Here is a 24278-nt window from a genome sequence, read left to right as displayed (position 1 = left end):
AATATTTTCTCACCTTAGTTTGGTTTTCTACAAAGTGTGGCTACATTTCGAATTTCGTTCTTGTTCAAAAGGAGCAGCAACTCACAAATGAATAGAATGGTGATGTAAAAGTTTACTGAACCACACAACCTATTTATTAAAAAATGATATAAGAAATGATAAATATAACACTGGCATTTGGATTTAATTGCCTCATTCAAGTCAATAGTAGCTTTTCCATGGGTTAATTGCACCTGCCAAACTTTTTTAATTTTTTAATTTTTAATTTTTTTATTTTATATATAAGCGATAGAAGGAATTATCTAAATTTATGAAATAGAAAAATGCCAAACTCTCGAATTAGGATTCGTTTTAGATAGCTTCTTAATGAAACACTTTAATTTATAAATGTTTTTGCTGTAAATACTTTCATTAGAAACGTGTTTGAACTTTTTATTTAAAATCAAGTGGTTCCTCTTGGGAAGTATTTTTTTCCGGAAGACCACTTGAAAGTGTTTCTTATTATTTAACAAGTTTTTCTCTAATACGCTCATTTTGTGGCCCAAACCAAATCATAAACACTTTTAGTAAGTAAACGTTTTTAGCCATTCTACTTGTAAATTTTAGATAGGCTCTTAGTTTCGTTCACTAAGGGCATCCCAATGGAGAGGGTTAAATGTTCAAAAATAAAAAAATGGCCTAATTTGTCCAAAAATTTTACTCTAACCGATGCTTGCCTATGGAGTCCACAAGATCATTATTTGGCTAAAAAGGTATCATGATGGCCAAATGTAGCACCCTTTCAACTTTTTTATTGGGGCTCAGTTCCTCAATTGGAACAATTGATTCAAATTCAATAGTGAGATTTAAAAACATCCAAAAATAGTTTAATAACTAATAAATTTAAAGTATAAATTTAAAATTAATAAATTATTAAGAAACTATATTTAGCATGTTAAATTAGAGATGATAACGAGCATGATTTGACATTGATTATTTAAAAATAATTGTTTACACAGCTGTATTTAATGAAATGGCTAGGCTGGCTGGTGTGATAAAATTGTACTTTAGTGGCTGATGTGACATTTTAGCTGGTTCATTTGTCTTTAAACGTCGCGCTTTCTCGAGGATAGGGCAAAATGGAGGCAATTCGCAATATATTATATTATATATCTATTACTTGTTTCATTTTAATAAAATATTAGTGGGTCCAAAGTGCGTCAAGCAACATGTTTTTTACAGAAAGGATCCTCTCGGATTTCTTCGGCCTGAGCCTTATGATTCATAAATTTGGATCTTTAAAATTTGATCTAATGATCGGTTACAAATAGAAGATCTCATTAAAAGTTATAATAATTTTAATCGTTAGATTAAATTTCAAAAATCCAAATTTATGGATCATGAAAATTAAATGGATTAGGATCAAGAAAGGATCTCATTTGCCTGGGCCTTTTGAGATGCTGAGCATATCCTGCAAACAAAACAGGCAAAATTATACTATACAAACTAATTGGAATTCGGGCATTTCGTACTATAATTTAATAATATATATTTTTTACTTACAAGTAAGAGATTTTAAATGCGATTCTCATTAAAGGTAAATTTGAACCACATTATTACTGGTTCATTGTGAGATTAAGCTAACTCCTCATTTTTAAGTGTAGATTATATCGATTGTTAAAAAAAAAAAAAAAAAAAAACTTAGTGGAATCTGGTATACCTATCCAGCTTTTAAGGTTATCTTCAACCGAAGGGTCCAGTGGGTCAGAGGGTTGAAAATAGCCCAAAAACAGTCTTCAACCAAGGGCTAGGCCAGAGGGCTGTGGAATCTAAGAGGACCTTACGGAATTGGAGAGGGCTGGAGGACTGGCTGCATACAGCCAGCCAGCCCGGGGTTGGCCAGAATAATCAGCTCTCCTGTTAGTTATAACCGACAAGAATACATTTATATTATTTAATATAAATGTATTCCTGTCGGTTATAACCAACATGAATACTTAAGAAAAAAATTCAAATGCAACGGCTAGATGACGTCAGCTAGTCGTTGCATTGACTTTTTTTTTTTTTTTTTTTTTTATAGTTTTATTATTACTTTTTTTTTTACAAAATTTTTCCTATAACTTCTATTTTTAATATATTTTTTTAAATTCTATTTTTTTCTATAACTTTTATTTTACAAAATTTGTTTCATGTTTTTTTAAATTCCATTTTTTCTTATAACTTCTATTTCACAAAATTTGCTTTATTTTATTTTAAATTCTATTTTTATCCTATAACTTCTATTTCACAAAATTTGTTTCATATTTTTTTTTAAATTATATTTTTTCCTATAACTTCCTAATCCATTATACAACATTAAATTAAATTAAGTAACATGAAACAACATTAAACAATATGAAACAACATTAAATAACATTAACCAACATACAAATTATATAACATAAAAAAAAACATTTAACAACATGAAACTTAAACAACATTTAAAAAAACATTTAACAACATAAAACTTAAACGCCTACTCTATGCTTCTTTTGGCCCAAAGATGTGCAACAAGATCCTGTTGTAGATTCTTGTTTGTGGCACGAGAGCGTATCATTCTATAGCGCCTCATGTACTCATTTATAGATATACTACTAGTTCTTGGATTGAAAGGCAAATTAGGCCCATCATATATTTTTGCACAAGCCCTTTTTGAACTATTTGGATCTTCTTGGTCGTCATCGGACTCTCCATCAATATACCCATCTCGCTTATCCTCACTATCATATTATGTAATATGATGCAAGACATCATGATGGAGTCCAAATTTTCTCGACTCCACCCTCTTGCCGGTTCGCTAATAATCTTCTACCGTGCTTGTAGAATACCGAAAGCTCTCTCAACATCTTTCTGGTATGCCTCTTGGTGTAAGGTAAACAACCTTTTTTGTGTCATTCCTAGGGTTTGGAATTGCTTGGACAAGTGTCGCCCACTTTGGGTAGATGCCATCTGCCAAGTAATACCCCGTATTGTATTGACGGTTGTTGATGTAGTAGTCAAGTTGAGGTGCTTTACCTTCCATCAAGTTATTGAAGAGGGGTGAATGCCCAAGAACTATAATGTCATTTTGGGATCCAAGGGCTCCAAAGAAAGCATGCCAAATTCATGTGTCATATGAGGCAACCGCCTCTAACATAACAGTTGGCTTTCTCAACCTTCCGCTAAAGCCTCCTTGCCATCTAGTGGGACAGTTCTTCCAATCTTAATGCATGCAGTCTAATGACTCAATCATGCTTGGAAACCCACGGTCTTCAGCTTTGTGAATAAGCCGATTCAGATCTTCTTGATTTGGCTCGCGAAGGTACTCGTCTTTGTAAACCTGAAGAATTGTGTCACAAAATTGTTCAAGAGTATCAAGGCATGTAGACTCAGACATACCATAGGTTTCATCCATTGAATCAGCTGGGGAGCCATAGTTCATCATTCGAAGTGCAATAGTAACCTTCTGATGAGGTGAGAAACTAGGGCGACCTGCTCTATCCCGTTTCTGTTGAAAGTATGGATTGACCTGCTGGACATAACGAAGTAAACGCTCGAAGACATGACGCCTCATCTGGAGGCGATGTCTGAAATCCTCTTCTGTGTACACCAAGTTGGGGTTGAAGTAGTTGTTCATTAGATTGGCATGTGACATTTCTCTGTTTTGTGGTTTGTAAGAGCGACCAGCAATAGAGCCACCCCATTGAGGTTGTTCCTCAGTTGGCTGACACACCATGGCCACAGCCATGGCTGCTGCTATGTTTTGTTTGTTGCGCCTTACTTGAACTTCTTCATCAGATAACTCATATTCTCATCTCATTTGCGCCCATTTTGCTTCCAATTTGGAATTAGATGAGGACCTCCAGTTGGCATCCGAAGAGGATCCAAAGTTGGAATTCATTGCAAACTTGAATTCAAAAAGATTGAATTGAAATAGATTGAATTCAAAGATGTGTGAATTATAGCCCAATATCCACCCTATTTATAGCAAAAGAAAAATTCAAATCCAAAGGCTAGCTGATGTCATGCTGACGTCACTTAGCCGTTGGATTTGAATTTAAGTTGTAGTTTTAAATAATACATTGTGTTTGGCCTTATGGCCATTTGGCCCTCGGTTGGAGATGGTTTTTTGTGACAGGGCTAAAACGAGCCCTCTGACCCTCGGTTGGAGACGGAGGCAAATATGGCCTTGTACTGTTCATTAAAATATTAATATCTTAGAGGATCTTGAAGGGCCAGAGGGCTAAAACGAGCCCTCTTGCTAGCCCTCGGTTGGAGATGGCCTAAGTAGATAATACTGCCTGTTAAAGGAGAGTAGGTATATATTTGCCTACTCTATCGACTTTACTGGACTAAGATTGACTCATTAAAATCTTGAATAGGACGGATTGACTGCTCAACGACTTTGTCAATTCAATAGGAGAAAAAATGAAAAACCTGGTATACTCGCATAAAGCAAAAAATCTTTTCATAAGCCACTTTTGAAGTGCATCTAAAAATACCCGCCATCCATTTACACGTGAATTTGTTCGTCTTTGGATCTGACATGGCTGATACAATATGGATGTCCTTTTTTTAAAAAGAAAAAAAAAAGAAAAAAAGAAAAATATCACAGGAAATCAAGCCTACAAAACTTTAATTCCGTTTTCTTTTCTTCCTCAAATGAGTTGGAAACCTTTCTAATTCTTCTCCAGATATAGTGTATATAACTATGTACTAACAAGCAAAACGAGGTGGAAACACTAAATGAACATTCAGTCACCATATAAGGACGATTTGGATGAAGTTGTGTAGATAAGTACTGTTTCAAGATTGATCAGGCCCCTCTGGACTTGACTATGTGCTAATGTTTGGATCAACCTTGTAAGTCTTTGATGCTAGAGTTCGTTGCTCGCTTCTTTGTTGGTCAAACCAAAGGATCAAACAGAGGTTCCCTTAATTTTAGAGGAGGGAGTGCTAGTCGACGAGGTTGCAAGTCTGGACCGTTAGCTAGAGCAACCTATGCTACCGGATTTACTGCAAACAGACACAATAATATTAGTTTTGTGTCATTATTTCTTTTTGTGCAAGCAATGAAAGATACCATCCCTGAAGTAATAGGACATCCAAAATCAAAGGTCTCTTTTCAAAGTCTTCATTCCCTCCCTCATTTTCATACATGACATTGTACTAATTGTCATTGTATCGGTCATGTCCAAGAAGCAAGAAAGTTCCGTAAAACCAAATAGATATGCAGGAACATAATGAACAGTACATGGAAAGGACATCACACTTTGCAACATTATTATCAAGTGTGAATTTCCAAACGCATTAACTGACCATGCTTTCTATCGAGGTGCCTTAGAGACCATAGCTATTAAGTAAATCACTAGAATGCAAAACCAAAATATATTACAAAATACATAAGGCCTTCCAACAAACACTTCCCTAGTTTTCTTGACAGATACTTTAGTCTTGAGCAAGTGGGCACCAGTGGAAGCGTTTCCACTCATTAGGACGACAATTTGGTTTTAAACATGCCATTATATAAAGATCTGATGCAAAACACTAACATAAGCCACACTTAAAATGAAGCAACTAAAAGCACATAAGCACACATTCCATAAGAATTCATAATGTCATACCTTCGTCACCAGGTGCAAGAAGTCTTGGAGTATCAGTAGAGTTTGTCAAATATGCAGGGTGCTTCTTTGAATAATTCTCAGGATGCTTCCTCACATAATTTTCCTGCAAAGGCTTCGGAGTCACAAATAAGAACTGTGACATGTTAACCCCTGCATCTAGATACTCAGGATGTTGAAGCAAATACTTGAAAATATCAAAACCAGCATAGCTAATTAGCTATCAACCAAATGATGATTGTGAAATTCAAGCTAAACTAAGCAAGAATCACAAAAACGTACTGCTGGATCTCCACCGAAAAGCGAAGCTTCTTGCCTGATGGCGATTCATAGTATCTGAATACACAAAATCGTGAAATGGGCATGTCACAAAACTAGGTTGCATGTTGGCAATGCTGATGAATATGATAATGTTGCATCATAGATTACATACACGTCTGCGAATCGGGTGCCTCCTTCACCTCTGATCCTCAGCAATCGCTGCCACCCGGGCGGGGGCTGAGCAATGTTAGGCCTATTAATGGCCCAGAGCCTGCTTCCATCCTGAGTAATGTCTTCCGGGTCATCACAAGAAACAAAATTCTGCCATTCGCGTGTGGTTTCGCAGTAAAAGGGCACTTCCAGAATGTGCTCCGAATCTCCTCGTACTTCTCATTCGATAGAGCAAGCCTCCATTTGAAGCAATTGGCACATTGCATAGTGAAAACGCCAACAGACGGCAAAACTGTAGGTGGATGATTAAACAGATATGTCCATGGAAATGACACCAAATTGTTCAGGTGATCAAACAGAGACGAAATTGAGGTGTTAGTATTGTCATGCACTATGGCCGCGGCATTGGCATTGGCTGCTGCAGTTGCAGGGTGATACGCTAGCTCGTTCGGTTGGAAATGGGTTTGAAGGGTTTCATCATCCGAACCCGAGAAAGAGGAAAAGGAAGATAGAGGGACGTCAATGGCGTCTTGAGAGGGCGTATTTTTTTCTTCTTTTCTTGTGAGCTTCTTGAACGTTATCTTGTAGGGATTTCGAGAATCCATGGAAACAACACAGAAATTCCGAGAATCCATTGGGAAAAAAAGAAAATAGCAGATCTCAAACACCTCCTACAATAAAAAAACCAGTGAGAAAAAAATGGAAGATTTATACAGACTCGGATCTAGTTTCATTCTTACAAGGATGATGACGAGAGATCTGTTAGGAATGATGATGAAGGCGGCGGAGTAGGATCGATCAGGGACGGTGGTTATGAGTAAATGAGTAAATCCTAGGGTCGGAGGTGAGGACGGGGACTCATCATCATCATCTAGTGACTGGAGGCTCAATCATGGGTGAGATGATGGAAGAATGAAGAGAGAATTCCACAAACAAAACGACAACTAATTTGTAAAATTTATGACATTCGGGTGTGCATGCACCACTTTATTGAATTTATTTAGAAAGTGAATTTTTATGGAGAAATACCTTTATTATGTGCTTGTAGATATAATCCAGGTGATTTTATCGAAAATATCTCCTTTGTCCTCCTTATGTTCATAAGCTCAACTTATGCTTTCAAAATTAACCGCAAAATTTAAAATCAAATTATATATTGGGTGATTTTGTGAAAAATCAATAAAAAGTTACGATATTAACAATAGATTAATAATATTTATGTTAATTGTAAATAGGTCAATAACGTATTGTGATACTTAAATGCATTTAAAATAAACAAAACTTATAAAACTTGCCATTATAGCTGACATCCACTTCAACTAACACTCAATTTCTCATAGTTTTACGGATCAGACACTGCAATGCAGTGTCTGTTTCCTGATTTTGTTTTTGCCATCACTCACAGGCCTCTTACATGTCATTTGTACATTTGGATTCAGACACTGCATTGCAGTGTTTGTTTTCTAGCTAATACTCCACCACATGTGAAGCCCGTGGGCTGCAAGTGGGTTTTCGTGAGGAATCGTAATGAGAATAATGAAATAGTGTGATACAAAGCACGCCTCGTAGTGCAAGGCTTCTCTCAGCGCGCTAGGATTGATTACGAGGATATGTATTCCCCCGTAATGGACGTCATAAAAAGTTCCAAAAGGATATGGAAATCTAGATATGGATGTGATAACCGCGTATCTCTATGGGGATCTAGATATGGAAATCTACATGAAAGTTCCAAAAGGACTTCCATTGACTAGTTCCAAAAGGACTTTCATTGAAACAATCTGAGTTGATGTGGTATAACTGTCTGAATGAATATTTGACAAGTCAGGGTTATGTGAATAACGAATTATGCCCATGCATGTTCATAAAGAAGTCATATTTTGGATTTGTAATCGTTACAGTTTATGTCGACGACATAAACCTCATTGGAACTCCCGCAGGGCTTGAGGAAATTACTGTTCACTTGAAATCGAAATTTGAGATGAAGATGTTAGGAAAACTCGATATTGTCTCGGCTTGGATATTGAGCATTGTTCGGACGGAATTCTAGTACATCAATCGAACTACACCCAAAAGGTGTTACGACGTTTTAATAAGGATAAAGTGAAGCCTTCGAGTACTCCTATGGTCGTTCGGACTCTAGATGCTAAGCGAGATTCTTTCCGTCCAAAGAAGGATAAGGAAGAGATTTTGGAGCCTAAAGTTCCATACCTAAGTGCAATTGGGGCTTTATTGTACTTGGCTTAATGCATTAGACCCGACATCTCATTCGCTATTAATCTTTTGGCTAGATACAGCAATGCGCCCACACGCAAACATTGGAATGGTGTTGAAGACATTTTCTGCTACCTTAAGGGTACGACAGACTTGGGCTAGTTTTACACCCACGAATCATCGAGAGGAGCCGCCACCTCCCTTGATTCTTGGGTTGATTTCTGCCTTGTTAGTTATGCAGATGCTGGATATCTGCCTGACCCACATAGGGCACATTCTCAAATGGGTTATGTCTTTACCATTGAAGACACCGCTATATCTTAGAGGTCTACCAAGCAAACATTAGTTACGACTTCTTCGAACCATGTTGAGATCCTCGCCCTGCCTGAAACATTGCGTGAGTGCTTTTGGTTAAGAGTAGTCAAGGAACATATTCAAAGCATTAGTGGTCTTACATCCGTCGTTGACCTTCCTACGACGATCTTTGAAGACAATGCAGCATGTATCAAATAGTTAAAGAAGGGATACATCAATGGAGACAACACCAAGCACATAGCGCCAAAATTCTTTTATTCTCACCAGCAACAACAGCATTAGAACTTTGAAGTCAAGCAAATCCATTCTCAAGACAACCTGGCCGATCTCTTTACCAAGTCATTGCCCAAGTCTACTTTTCAGAAGCTCGTCCAAGGAATTGGTATGCATAAATTATCTAAGTTGAATTGATTGTAGTTCTCTTATTGGAAGTTATGTCTAACTCAAGGGGAGTATCCTAAAGCATATTCACTAGATCTTAATGTACTATTTTTCCTACGATTAGGAACATTTTTCCCACTGGATTTTTGCTACCTAACGAGGTTTTGATGAGGCACCCATCCTGGGATGATCATACTCCATTGAGTTCATTACTTTCGTCCTGTTTGATGTTTATTTTAGACATTATGCATACTTCTCACTTTTCTCCTTAGTCTATGGGTTTTCACCTGCCTTTGGTTTTATCATAGCGACGTTTTGTGAGTTTTACTACCAATGCATAATTTCTTTATATTTGAGACTCGCATTCGTCCGTTGTGCCGCTGACTTCATAAACTGTTTTACCTCAACTATTGAATATCTGATGCGATGTTTTGTTTGAGTATTTACATACTCAAGGGGGAGTGTTGTAGTTGTATTTAGAATAAGAACGTGAACGTGATTGTGTAAATCCTAGTGTATCTAGGGATATCTTTGAATATTCCCTTTAGTAGTTATTATCCTATTAGAGTTGTAATCCTAAAAGGGGAAGGATTTAACATATCCTACGACTATAAATAAGGGCACAATGGGGTGATACAACACACACCTCACAATTAAATCTTTCTCTTCTCTCTCTTATTGCCACTGGCCTCCCCCTCTCTATTCTCTTAGAATAGTTCTGTCAAATAAGCCTACAACAATATATATATATATATATATATATATGAAAGATGACATCATTGGCTTTGTTTCCTCAAAAGTGTAAGTTACGAAAATACCCTTTATCTTTAGCATATTTTCACACTTCTCTCTTACTCCATTTTCTCTCTCTCTCTCTCTCTCTCTCTCTCTCTCTCTTCCCTTTCCCCATTTCATATAGTAAACAAATAGCCAATATCGACATAGCATGAAAAGGATAAAGGAATTTAATTCCTCCTAAAACAACCAATTGAGTTTTTCAATTCAGCCAAAATAAACAATTGGGTGATCAAAAATTCAAAATAACAAATGAGTTTAAAACACAACTGGGTAGGAGATAGAGCGTGATGAGCATTGAGAGCAACAAAGAGTTTGTCATCTTTCAATGAAATGTTAGAATTGAAAGCACCACCATAACCACCACCATTTCTTCTAACAATATTAATAATTTTGCAAACCAAATGACGTGTCACTAATAAGAAACAACCACGTTAATCAACACTTAATAATAATCTAAGAGAAATTTTATTTGAACCCATATTACTTCTTTCCACACCCAACTTAAACTTTAAAAGTGAATTCAATAATCAAACACTCCATAGTATTTATCCTATGTTCACCCTCCATCAAATTGGTTGCATGGCAAATGCAACCCCTGAATGCTTGGAAGATGTTGGCATATATTGTTTGGTAAACTGCCACTTAAATTGTTTAGGGTTAGAGGCAAAATTATTAAAGAGGACATGTTGAAGACAACAACAAGAATATGACATTTTAGAGCATTAGCCTGCACAAACAACCACTCCCCTATCTTTACTGCCAATCAAGTTTAGAAATCCTGAAAAACCAACACATACGTGATACGTATATGTAATGGAATGGCAGCCTGGTCTGTGCTGAACTTGGCTTGTCCTGCTACTGAACCTATTTTTAAGATAGGTATGTATATACAAGAGTATTGGACCAGTAGCAACAAAGTTGTCAACGAGGGGAAACGAGTTGTCGCCATTGTTGTGCGCTATGAACCAAGAAATTAGAAGAAATAGGAACTCAAGGTAGTCTTTTAATCTATTGGGCAAATGAAACTTTGGCAACAATGACACATTGTTAACCCAGTAAGTTTGAAAGTGTAATGAATTTTATGGTTTTTAATTTTTTGAATGGGTGTAAAGATAAATTTACATATTGGATTGGGTTGTGAGGGTGATTTAGGCAGTAAATTTAGGTTTAAAAAGATATCAATAGTTTAATTAAAAATTATATGGGTGTAGAGAGTAAATTGGGTGTAATAAGAGGTTATATGAGTTCAAATAAAATTTCCCATAATCTAATCATCTACAACCACATCATTTGGTTTCCAAATTTGGTTTAAAAATGTGGTCTTCCTGTCATTACCCTAATAATAATAATAATAATAATAATAATAATAATTTACTGCCCACCACATCTACTGGAATCACTCACTCTAGCTAGAGGAACTGCCTGTGCAGAATTTGGTCCTACAATGGTTGCTCATCTCTCACTTTTTATTTTACAGATGAGTTATTTGGGAAGACAAGAGCTAGACAAGCTGAGATTGTGTTAAATTTGGGATTTGAGAGTTTTATTATTTTTCTGTAAACCTGTAATGATTTTCAGGTTATTTTTTTAAGAGAAGTTTTATATTGTTTTTATTTTAATTTTTACTCACGCGTCAAGCGTGGATAGTTTTTTCACCGACTTTAGATCCAGGGGTTAGAAAATCCAAATGATTTAGGTTGAATATGACATGGACCTTGAATATTTATCATCGATACTCACATTTGGAACAAGAAAAAATAATTAAGGCCAAACTATAGAACTTGCCCAACCCAACCTACCTAAGAATGGTTTGGGTGGGTTGGTTTGCTTATTTACTTGGGCGACAATGAGTTTCAAAAATGTCAACCCAAGCTAAACTACCCAATGCTTATCCCAAGAAGAGAGAACCCCTTTGTCTTTTTTTTTTGTACAACAAAACTAAACAATTCTCTTATTCACTATTGTAAAAAATAGAGTAGCATCACTTTTTTTTTAATTTTTTAATTTTATAAATATATGTGAAGGGCATCCACAATGTTAGATTGTAGGTAATTTTGTTTTACTAAAAATTTAAATTTGTGCTTTTTTGTGTCCGAAGAATTTAGAAATTCCGTGTCAGTGGCAGTCTTGTAATTTTGAGGCAAACAAATGGTTAGTTATAATACATGTAACAACAAAATTGTAGGGAAAAATTTATTAAAATCTCTAAAGGCATATATATTTTGACTATGAAATTAAAATATATGCCTTTATTAAAGGCGCCCTTGTAAAAAACAAAAAAAATGATGTCGTAGGTTTTTTCCCGTTATGGTCCAGCTCTAAAAAGGATAAAAAAAATATTTTTTTTTCGCGCTCAATCGGCCGATGATGCCATGGGTGACTGCTACGACACCATGCTTTTCCCAATCACTGGGTGGGCATAAATGAGAAATCAAAACAAATCCAAAACCAAATTCTTCAAAGCCTAATGAATAATGAACCTTTTTAAACTTTAGATACAAAGGATAAAGATTTGAATCCAGCCTCTTGAAGCACTACTTTGTTAAACAAAGTTTATCACCCTTGAGGAAGGGCCTTGATCTCCTCCTTGAATGGTTCCTTGAAAATTCCTTGAGTGAGTCAAAACCCTAACTCGCTCTCTAACTTCTATAACCATCCTTGGGTTCTCTTTGGGCTCATTGGGCTTTATGAATTTGAGTTTTTATACAACTTAAATCTATTGGCCTTTGCTGGAATAATTAACTATTAACTTATCTTTCTATTTCATCAATTAAATGTATGTTCAACATATTTTAATCATTTTTGTTAATTTATTCAATTTATTTCTCAAATGGGTGTACGATATATGTTCTAATTAACAATGCAATGACCAATTTGAACTATTCCAATTGATTAGCGGCTTATGAGAAATTCTTATTCTCCCTATAAGCGAGTATTGATTATCAACTTGAGCTATTCCACATGAGTGACACAAAACAGTTTGTCATGACTACCTAAGCTAAGTCGAATTGTGGAGAATTCAATTCCGGTGATTTTATGTCGAGCTCCCAAGTAATCTAATAATTCAAGTCAATAAACTTCGAACTTCTTTCCCAAATCACGATGCTTCGGCTAAAGACTACTGAACCATAGGCCTTATTTTATTGTCCATCATCCAATCCTTGGTGGCCTAAATCCTTCTATTGGATGGTTATGCATATGAAATAGGATGCTCTAGCTAGGAGTTATTTGTGACTTGTGGTACTGTTTGGTACGTGGGACAGGACAGAACAGAATGGGATAAGGTGTTCCGTCCCACGTTTGGTGCGCCTAAAATGGGTGGAACGAGCTATTCCACAGGACGAGTTTTGGATGAATTTTCGTTCCACCTCACCCCCTAGAACGACTCGTTCCACATCCGTGGAACACAAAATTATAACCTCCCCGTCTCCTTCTTCCTCCTTGTTTCCATCCAAGGGCATCTTTGCTCCCGCTCCGTTCCGTCCCGTTCTGTCCCGTTCTGTTCCGTCTGCATACCAAACGATACCTGTAGGAACTTGTGGAACAGGAATCCAATGTTTGGATATCTCGAATAGGAGATTCTAGGGTTTAACCCTATATCAGCCCTTCAAAATAAAAAAGAGAAGCTCAAAACCATTTTTTCTTTTCTGAAATAAGAGAAGGAATCTAACCGAAGTCCCTTCAGTTTGACCCCTTTGGTTTTAGCCTGAATAAGGGGCTTTGTCTTGGTCCACAAATTTGTAACAAATCAAACACTTCAACTACTATGATCAATTTTTCAATGCCTCAAAACCATAGAGCAGTCTACTGTTTTCAACCTGATGCTGGGGATACAAACTAGCGACCATTGCTATGCATCCCTAAATAAGCAAAATGCTATCTGCATAGCAAAGGAGAAATACTCAATGATAGTACAACAATTTCTCGAAAAATAGCATCACAGAATCACACGCCAATGCGAGGTCTCAAATTGTTTACTTTATGAACCTCAACACAAATTAATCAAAGAAATACCAAACAGAAAAGGCAGACAATCAAATTGTACACGAAAAAGCAGGAGAGAGCAATCCAATTCGAAAAAGAAAGAAATAACATTACACAAAACTAAGAAACCCAATATGAATCATACACTTAAAATTGCAATCAAATTGGATTATTAGGAAGCAGAAACCCCAACTGTATATATTCCATAAATCCAACAACAAAAGGCAAAATCCTCAGTGAAAAGTGCCCATTCGTCAGTTTAAGCAAGCATACATAAAATTCCTCAAATCAAATAACTCAACCCTAATACCTCCTACCCATAACCAGAACATGTAGATTCGACGAATAAGCACTGACCCATTAACCCATTAAAGACAATATCGAAAACCCATCACGGAATTTGAATGATCCGACCCGGATCAGATCAGACCGGGCTGAGCAGCTGGGAAAGTTGCGGCTTGGGATCCGAGTTCATGCCGATGATGATGACCAGCGGGATGAAGCCGTAGTGGGTGACGACCTTGGCCTTCTTCATGGCCCACGTGCTCCACTCCTTCACGGACTGAGCCACCGAGCGCTCTTCCGAGCCCTTGGAGCCCTTCGCCGGAGTCTTGCCCTTGGTTTTCAGAGATATCTTCGACGCCATTGAATTTTTCTTCTGGAGCTCGTGTGAGTCTGCGCGCCTCTCGCTCTCCAAACCCTAATTATATTGATCGGCTTGCTTGGGGGTTGGGGCCCTAACAAGTGTCCAGACACCACTTTTTGTGTAGCGTGCATCACAGCCGTCGTTTTTTTTTCCTCTCTCTCTCTCTCCCTCTCTCTCACTCTCACAAAAGAAAAAAAAATAAATCATCTAAGCGACTACGTATTATAAAACTTTTTTTGTGAACCAAAATTTCATGAAATTATTTTTCTAACCCTCTTATCAAAGCTAACACAAAATTAAAAGACATGACAATTTGGTTATTGTTGTGACATATATTTAACTGACAAGGGAGAGAGGGCTGGTGGCGCAGAGAAAATAGAGAGAGATATGTTTGTAGGGTTGTGTAGAGGATATGTTCTTCCACTTACGCAATGCCTTTATTTATAGTAATAAGGGAGGGAATAAATCCTTATCCTCTAAGGAATACAAGTCCTAATAGGAAAGAATAACTAGAATAAAATCAAATTTAGGATTTACACAATCACATTTAAATAAGAAATTTATAACACTTCCCCTTGAGTGTGTAAATACTCAAGTAAATTCGGCATCATGTAGAGTTAAGGAAGTCAACTCGTCAGCACTGATTTTGGGAACATGCTACTCTTAAATAAGGTAGGAACTTGCATATGGAAGCAAGTCTCACAAAAAACCCAATGACTATGGTAAAACCTGAGTAGGTACAAAACCTCTAGGCTAAGTAAAAATGTGTGAGAAATGCAAAGTCAAATGAAATGTCTACGAAACCTCATTAGGGATATAATCAATCCAAGGTAGGTGCTTCATCAAAACCTTGTTAGGTAGCAAAAACCCAGTGGGAAAAATGCTCCTAATCGTAGGGAAAAAAGAGTACATTAAGATCAAGTAAGTATATTTTAGGAAACTCTCCCTAAGTTTGACATAATTCCAAAGAGAACTAGTAGTGTTACAACTTAGAAAGTTTACGCATACTTATTCCTTGAACAAGCTTCTGAAACGTCGCATTCGGTAGTGATTTGGTGAAGAGGTCGGCCATATTGTCTTGTGAACGAATTTGTGTGACTTCAATCTTCTGATGTTCTTGTTGTTGATGTGAGAAGAAGAACTTTAGCGCAATGTGCTTGGTGTTGTCTCTTTTGATGTAACCTTTCTTGAACCATTTGATGCATGTTACGTTGTCTTCATAGATCGTCGTTGAGACGTCAATGACGGGGTAAAAATCACATGAGCTTCGAATATGGCCCATAACTGCTCTCAGCCAGAAGCATTCCCAAATTGCTTCATGTAGGGTGAGAATTTCAGCATGGTTAGATGAAGTGGCAACTAAGGTCTATTTAGTTGACCTCTAAGAGATTGTGATTCCTCTAACGGTAAATACATAACCCGTTTGAGATCGTGCTTTGTGCAGATCAAATAAGTATCCTGCTTCGGCATAACCAACAAGGCAAGAATCGACTCAAGATAAAGGGGTGCGGCATCACTCGAGGATCCATAGGGATAGAACAAGCCCAAATCCGTGATACCCTTGAGGTAACGGAAGATGTCTTTAACACCAGTCCAGTGTCTGCATGTTGGTGCATTACTGTATCTTCCTAAAAGATTAACAACGAAGGAGATGTCAAGTCTAGTGCACTGAGCTAAGTACAATAAAGCGCCTATCACACTTAGATAAGGAACTTTAGGCTCCAAAATCTCTTCATCATCCTCACTCGAATGAAAGGGATCTCGTTTTGCATCTAGCGATCAAACGATAACAGGAGTACTTGAAGGATTTGCTTTATCCTCATTAAAGTGGCGCAACACCTTCTGGGTGTAGTTCGATTGATGTACTAAGATTCATTCGAATGGTACTCTATCTCAAGGCCTAGACAGTATCGAGTCTTTCCTAGATCTTTCATCTCAAATTCTTCAGGAGTTCTGATGAGGTTCGTGTCATCGACATAAACTGTAATTATTGCAAAACCGGAATGTGACTTCTTAATGAACATATAAGGGCATAGTTCGTCGTTCACATATCCTTGGCTAGTCAAGTATTCACTCAAACAGTTATACCACATTCTTCCTGATTGCTTTAAATTGTAGAGCGAACGTCTCAGCTGAATTGAGAGCGTGTTTCGGGGTTTGGAAATATTTGATCTAGTCAATGTAAGTCATTTGGGAACTTTCATATAAATTTCTGTATCAAGATCCCCTTAAAGATATGCATTTATTACGTCCATCAGTTGCATACTCAATTTTTCAAAAACTACCAAACTGATAAGGTAGCGAAAAGTAATCACATCCATAACGGTTGAAAAGTTTCGTGATAGTTAATCCTGGGTGTTGTGAGAAGCCTTACGCAACAAGACGAGCTTTGTAATGCACAATTTCGTTCTTCTCATTACACTTCAGAAAGAAAACCCACTTGTAACCAACAGGCTTCACATGTGGAGGAGTAGGAGCTACAAGTCCAAACACCTTACGTTTCGCAAGTGAATCAAGTTTGACTTGGATTGCTTATTTCTAGTTTAACCAATTAGTTCTACGTCGATATTTATCAACAGAACAAGGTTCAGTGTCATCGCTTAACATGATCTTAGTAGCTACTGCATATGCTAATGCATCATCAACATTCATCTCATTTCTACACCAAACATCATCTAAGCTAGCATAATGGATTGAAATCTCACAATTCTCGAGAGGTGGATTCATCTCTTCAAGGACGCTTCCGTAATCTAGAATTTCCTCATGAGTTAGATAGAATGAGTAAGTGACAGTCAAATTCATGGTAGGCTCTTCAGGGGCCTGTGTCGTGGGTTTCCTCTTATGTACCAGGGCAGATGATTGGCTAGCTGCTAATGTACGTGGATCGGCCAAAGTGGCATCCTAGGCCTCCAGGAGGGAATTCTGTCATACATTTGGTACATCCATCTTTGTAGGCACATTTGCAGCTGGAATATATGATCTTGTCACCCACGCTAGATAAGTGAAAGCATCTGGCATGCTCTGAGCTACACTCTGAAGATTTAATATGCGCTACACTTTAGTTTCGGATTAAGCGGTGTGGGGATCTAAATGAGGCAAAATGGGAGTCGTCTACGATAATTCGTGTCGTTCTTCATGAACATTTATGTTCTTATCTCCCCTTAATGACGGGAAGACTGTCTCATAGAAGTGACAATCTGCAAAACAAGCGGAAAAAAATTGCTTGTCAAAGGTTCTAAGTAACGAATAATTGAAGGAGAATCATATCCGACATAGATTCATACCCTTCGCTGAGGCCTCGTTTTTGTACATAAAGATGGCGAAATCGGCATGCAGACTGCACAACCAAAAATGCACACATGCGATATGTCGGGTTCGTATTTGGTAACTAACTGAATAACGCTATATGGTTGGGTCACAACAGGCTTTAGGTAGACCAACATGGCTGCGTGCAATATTACGTGGCCCCAAGCAGCGATCGGGAGCTTGGTATGTATGACCAACGATCGAGCAATCATATGTAAGCGCTTAATGAATGCCTTTGCCAGGCCGTTCTGGGTCTGAACATGGGGTACTGGATGTTCAACTTCAACCCTAACTGACATGCAATAGTCATCAAAAGTTTTAGATGTGAATTCTCCAGCATTATCTAATCGAATAGATTTGATCGGATAATCAGGGTGGTGAGCCCTAAGCTTGATAACCTAAGCCAACAATTTAGAAAATGCAGTGTTCCTTGTGGACAACAAGCATACGTGTGACCAACGTATGGAAGCGTCAAACCATAAAAAATCTAAATGGTCCGTAGGGAGGGTGAATCGGTCCACAAATGTCCCTCTGAATTTTTTGTAGAAGACCAGGAGGATTCTAATGAATTTTGTCATAAAAAGGCTTAATAATAAGCTTTCCCATAGAGTAGGTTTGACATGCGATTCCTTGAATCGAACCTAAACTTCGGGTTAGTGGATGCCCATGTGATGATTTGAGGATACGGCGCATCGCTGTTTGTCCAGGGTGTCCCAAACTATCATGCCAAAATGTAATTTCGTGCACGGTCCCAGGGCCGGCCACATAGTGGCTTTCTATAGGGCATATTATAAGGCATATGGTTGTAGTATACAGACCACTCGGAATACGCTCCATCTTCTCTAGAATACGTTTCTGGCCATATTTGTAGGAAGTTATGCACAAAAATTCAACTCTATTGTCTACATAGGTTTTAGCGTGGTAATTATTATCCCTAATGTCCTAGAAACTCAGCAATGTCCGGAACATGGAGAATAAAGTGCCTTATCAAAGGTCAAAATTATTCCATTAGATAACATTATACGTGGTTTACCGTATCTTTCGATCAAGTTGGATGGGCCTTAGAAGGTTGTCAGAGGTGCATTCTTAGATATGAAGTTAGTGAAATAGATGCGTTCACGTAAAATAGTATGCGTGGTTACACTATTTGCCAGACAACTAACTTTCCCACTAGTCATACCTAGAAATAAAAATTAATTTGAATCGGTCACATGCATAAAAGTGTTAAAAATAAATATCCATTTAAAATAATTTAAGTATTCAAGGGTAGTAATTAATTAAAAACTTAATATCCAAAAACAAATCACTAACAAATAATCCAATGGTCATTTGAACAACAACAATAACACATGTCTGGATCCATGGTTTCTAGTGCTTTACCCTTATTCATGAAGTTTAGGGCCTTGGGAGTCAAGTTAGGGCCCTTCTGGGCTCGGTTTCCTCCCTTAAGTGGGCCTTGGCTTTGTTGACCTTGACATGGGGTGGCTTCTAGGCACCCCTACCATGCCTATGTTGGCATTTTGGGCATTGGTTTGTGCTATAATGTGCTTCAGGCACAGTAGTCGCCCTAGTAGGTTGAGCTTGATGATTTTTCATCAACAACTGATTTTGCTTTTTAGGGATAAGTAAAACAGAGATCAAATCCGAAAACTTGGTGAACTTCTGAGCCCTATATTGTTGTTGCATGGCAATATTAGTGGCAAATAAGGTCGAATAGGTCTTCTCCAAGAGATCCTCTTCAGTCAAGTTCTTATTACAGAACTTGAGAAGTGATCGGATTCGACAAACTTCATAATTATATTCATTCATAGATTTAAAGTCTTAGAAGCACAGATGCTGCCAGTCATGTCTTGTTTCAGGCAAGAAGTTGTCATTTTGGTGATCAAAGTGATCAGCCAAAGTGACCCAAAGTGATCAGCCAAAGTGACCCAAAGTGCTCGTGGTACTTCTTCAGCAAAGTACTCGGTTTGTAGTGCATCATGAGTATGTCTTCGGATGAAGATCATAGTAGTGGCTTTCTCAGCTTTGCCAACCGGGGTTGTCCGTCTCATCTTTAATGGCAGGACGCAAATTCTTTACGGTGAGGTGGAGCTTCACATCTTAGAGCCTCTTGAGGTAGTTTCTTCTAGAAACCTCTGAAGCAGTGAAGTTGAGTTTGTTCAAATTCGACATGTTCCTATCACAAAATAAATGGACAAGATGTGGTTAGTGTAATGGAGAAAAAAATCAATCCATTCACATAGGAGTAGAACATTAAGGTTCTAATGGACATGTATTGGTTTAAATTGTCATGAAAAAAAAAACTTCGGGTTTTCATGGGTGATGTTTTTAAAAAAAACTTCAGGTTTTCAAACAAGACATATTTCTAGAAACTTCAGGCTTCGAAATAATTATGAACTTTAGGTTCATATGTTTCTGTTGGCAAACACAAATATATATACAGAAATATGCAACAAGAAAATATGCAAATAGATTTGTAGGTCTAAAATTATAATTGAATTAATTATTTGGACTTCGGGCCAAAATTAAAATGCAGGTGAAAAATTATAAAACCCAAATTGTCTTAAAAAAAGAAAAACAATTAAACCTCGGGGTCCAAAATATGGACGAAAGCCCATGGGTGGGCTTATCAAATTTGTGCTGTGAGGTCCAAGCCTAGAAATTGGGCTGGAATGGGTTGATCAAGCTAAGGAGGGCTTCAGCCCCAATATACCAGAGGCCTAAATGGGCGTGGATCAAGTGGGACGTGTTGCAGTGCATTGATTCTCCAATAGAGAGCTGGGATTGGCTGCGGCGTCATGCACGGGGCCATCGAAACCATGTAGGATGGTGTCGCGAGTGGCCGAAGGGAGGAGCTGCTGTGGGTTGTAGCATATAAGCCCTAAAAAACCAATGCTGGGTTTTAGGCCTAAGTGGGCTTAGTCTTGGACCAAAAACACCCCAGCCGTATGCTGGGCGCACTCGTCAAGGAAGAAAGCCGGACCTTTCGCTTCTGGCAGTGATCTTGAGGCCACGGCTCACCGTAGAACCTTTTTTTTTTTTTTTTTTTTTTTTTTTTTTTTTTTTTTTTTTCAGGTGACAAATAATGAAATCTCAACGTCAACAATCCAAGAAACCCTCGTGTTTGAGTTAGGGTTTTCGACTCCGATGAGATTACGAAGAATCTCGGCCACGATTATGATACCGATGACTTCAGGTCGTCGGGAATTGCAACTGTGGAGGCTGGGCATGGTTGCAAGCCATGCCTTTGTCAAAAATCAGTGGTGACGCCGATGATGGCGTTGGGTTATGGGTTCTAGGGCATGGAGCTGCTAGCTCCGTGGGTTGGCTCAGCTCTAGCGGCCTAGGCTGCTGGCCTAGCATGCTGGGCTTGGCAGCCCGACAGCTGCGGCTCACTCGGTGGTGGGGTTTTAATGAAACCCTAATTTATATTTTATTATTATTTTTTTTCAATTTCCAAATTAATTCAATTCATATTTAATCAAATAATTTTAATGCATGGATGACACACCCCGACTGAGATCAGGGCATGCTGGTCGTCACGTGGAAGTGACGTAACCATGTGCATAGTGCGGAAGCTAATAAATAATAATAAAAGCACGAATAAATAAAAACTCAGCTATACACAAAGTAATAACATACATGTGCAAGCGTAAGTGTGAAAACAAAAGTTCAGAGCACGGAAGACCTAGTGCAGTCCGGGAGAAACAACACTAAATAAACACACCCAAAGGTGGTCTTACACTGGTGATAATTTGTCAGATAAGCCAGGAAAATCCTCTGGGGAGCCACCAAAAGTGCTAGCCAAACTAGAACCTGGAGGGACACAAAACAGAAAGCGTGAGTGGACAAAAATAAAGCTTTTCAAAAACCATTTCAAAAACAAAGTTCTAATCCCTCGCCGTAAAACCTGTATACTTCCCAGAAAAATAGAATATATATATATATATATATATATATATCTCATGCTCAGAAATATGCCATGCCAAATGTCTCGAAATAAAATACAAGTACTCAGGTAATGCCAACCAATGCCATGTAATCTGTCAGCCGGAGTCACCTAACGTGACCTGTACGGCTGAATCTAGAGCTCAAATCTCCAACTCACTAACCATACCTGCACACGAGTCGAAACCACCTAAAGTGGTATGTACGACAGGACTGGGTGTAATATAAGTACGCTCAAATGCTACGATCACGTGAAGACTAGGCGAATAATCGCGAGTCACCTACGAGTCGGAACCACCTAAAGTGGTCTGTACGACAAGACTGTGCACCTAACTTGGATCCAAGATGAGCGTGTGGTGCAGGAGGTGAACATCACGTGAAGGACTGTGCCCAACTCTGGGCGGGAGCACTAACACCGGGGTTGCAGGTTATGAGCTCTCTATGCATCTCAAATCACTACTGAACATAAACATAAACCATAACTTACCTGGCACTTCCCTGTGCATCCGCAGCACCAACACACATATATATGTGCAACTAATAATGCATAATTAAATGGGCAAACATAATGCATGGCATATAAACGTATAAACGTTTCATTTCACTTTCTGGGAAAAACATAAGTATATAGGTATATACGGAAAACCAAAAGCCCACTCACTGGTATGTAGAAGGGTCGTAACCCCCTTGCCTCGAGTGACCGCGCTCGTCCTCGGGATAGGTCTCACCTATATGCGAAACAACTATAAATACGTAAATTTTAAAGCACATAACCAACAATACGAAATAACTTCTCACACAATGCTCAAATAGGGTGTATGAATACACCAATGTGATCTACTCAACCTCACGAACATCCCCATATTTTTAAAATAATTTTTCGACGCTGCATGTGCCCCCATGCGCCGCCCACACGCAGGCAAGTGCCTGGCACACTGACGGCGTCAGTTAACGCCGTCAGGAATATTCCGTTAACTCTGACGGATTCCGTTAACGTCGTTAGGAATATTCCGTCCAAACTGACGGAATATTCCGTCATCTTCTCCGGCCAAACTCTGGCGCCGGAAAACCAGGAAAATTTCAAAGCTTTGTATCTCACTCGTTTTTCAACCAAATTTCATAAAATTGGTACCAATATGAAGCTCACAACAAGAGGAACAAATCCATACCACTTTCAAGCACCAAAACCAACGGAATCTCACCGGGAAAACACCACCAACTCCGGCCAAACCTGCAACTCACAATCCCAACGTCCAAAACAAGAAAATAGGAATGGGAGAGAGAGAGGGGCTCATGACAGGGCAGAGAGAGAGAGAAGAAATGAGTGTGGTGTGTGTGTGGTCCAAAATCAGCCAAAAAAAACCCAAAAACAACCACACAACGAAACAACCAAACTAGGGGCAAAACTGTCATTTCACCCTTACAGTACGAAAAGTCTGGGACGGGCTGTCACAATGGACATATATTTGATGCAATTCATGATAAATATCAAATTCACTTAATTCAACAATTATGGATATAATGCATGCACAATTTATGTAGAATCTAAAATTCGAAAAACGTAAAGTTGAGTCATGCGTTATGGTGAATGTTCATGCTACCAAGGCTGCAAAAATATCGATATACAAACCGTTGTTTTGAAAAAACCTGATTGTGTGATGATATTAATGAACTGGTTTGATGTAGAAAACTTCCACGTTGAATCCTAAGCGCAGCAGTAGGAGCATGCTGATAACGTGTTGTGGCCTATATTTAACTGACAAGGGAGAGAGGGCCGGCGACACAGAGAGAATAGAGAGAGATGTGTTTGTAGGGTTATGTAGAGGATGTGTTATTTTCCCTATGAAGTGCCTTAATTTATAGTAATAAGGGATGGAAGAAATCCTTATCCTCCAAGGAATATAAGTCCTAATAGAGAAGAATAACTAGAATCAAATATAATCTAAGATTTTACACAATCACACTTAAATAAAAAGTTTATAACAGCTATTACATACCACTCAAATTTTCTGTTTTTTACACGAACCTCACAACCATATAAAGATAACATATCCTATTTAAAAAATAATAAAATAAAAAAAATGGAGGAGGTTTTTTTCTTTAAACCCACGTCTCCCACTTTAAAACCACCCCCTTAATCCCTTCTTCAAAGTTTCACACCCAAATTTTTTTTTTTCAAGTTTTTTTTTTAAAGAAGTGATATAAATATTTTTATAACAAATAGTAGACAAATTTAAATTACACACGTACAACGTATATGCATATGACTAGTAATTCTTAATAAAAACTTGGATGTTGTGAAATTTAACCATAAGAATTTGACAAAAATAAAAATAAAAATAAATAAGCATAAGAAAATGGATGAAAATAACAATAATAAACAAATTTGGTTGTTGTAATGGAAGTTGATTGTAAATTGCTACATACACATTTTGAGCAAAACAATACAACTTCAACTTGTTTTTGGTACGTTCAAATTTCATTTATAAGATAAAACTCGTGAGCAGCTAGTATGTTCTTCTAAGATTGTTTGGGTATGATTTTAAAACTCGTAAGCAATAAATGAAAAGAAATATATCAGAAATGATCAAATTTGAATCCACAACAATTTAGTCATTTTAACTTCACCCTTACTGCTT

General features: G+C 37.9%; 2 protein-coding genes and 1 pseudogene across 2 annotated transcripts; all 3 read right to left on the bottom strand.

Annotated features, from left to right (window-relative positions):
- Positions 1–3220: 3220 nt before the first annotated feature.
- LOC137736067 (uncharacterized) lies at positions 3221–3652 on the bottom strand. Its single transcript, XM_088683425.1, has one exon. The coding sequence runs from the start codon at positions 3650–3652 to the stop codon at positions 3221–3223; it is 432 nt and encodes a 143-aa protein (XP_088539551.1).
- A 1200-nt stretch (positions 3653–4852) lies between these two features.
- LOC137736066 (methyl-CpG-binding domain-containing protein 2-like) lies at positions 4853–6655 on the bottom strand (annotated as a pseudogene).
- A 7231-nt stretch (positions 6656–13886) lies between these two features.
- Positions 13887–14455, bottom strand: LOC137737697 (mitochondrial import receptor subunit TOM7-1). The gene has a single exon (XM_068477241.2). The coding sequence runs from the start codon at positions 14383–14385 to the stop codon at positions 14164–14166; it is 222 nt and encodes a 73-aa protein (XP_068333342.2). The 5' UTR covers positions 14386–14455; the 3' UTR covers positions 13887–14163.
- Between the last annotated feature and the right edge of the window lie 9823 nt (positions 14456–24278).

The sequence above is a fragment of the Pyrus communis genome, chromosome 13, assembly GCF_041283825.1.
Source record: "Pyrus communis isolate YQ-2024b chromosome 13, ASM4128382v1, whole genome shotgun sequence".
Lineage (NCBI taxonomy): Eukaryota > Viridiplantae > Streptophyta > Magnoliopsida > Rosales > Rosaceae > Pyrus > Pyrus communis.
This window is presented reverse-complemented; position numbering and strand designations above follow the sequence as displayed.

What these genes read in the sequence shown, in the direction of transcription:
- LOC137736067 (XM_088683425.1), bottom strand. Translation starts at nt 3,652, where the DNA reads ATGTCACATGCCAATCTAATGAACAACTACTTCAACCCCAACTTGGTG.
- LOC137737697 (XM_068477241.2), bottom strand. Translation starts at nt 14,385, where the DNA reads ATGGCGTCGAAGATATCTCTGAAAACCAAGGGCAAGACTCCGGCGAAG.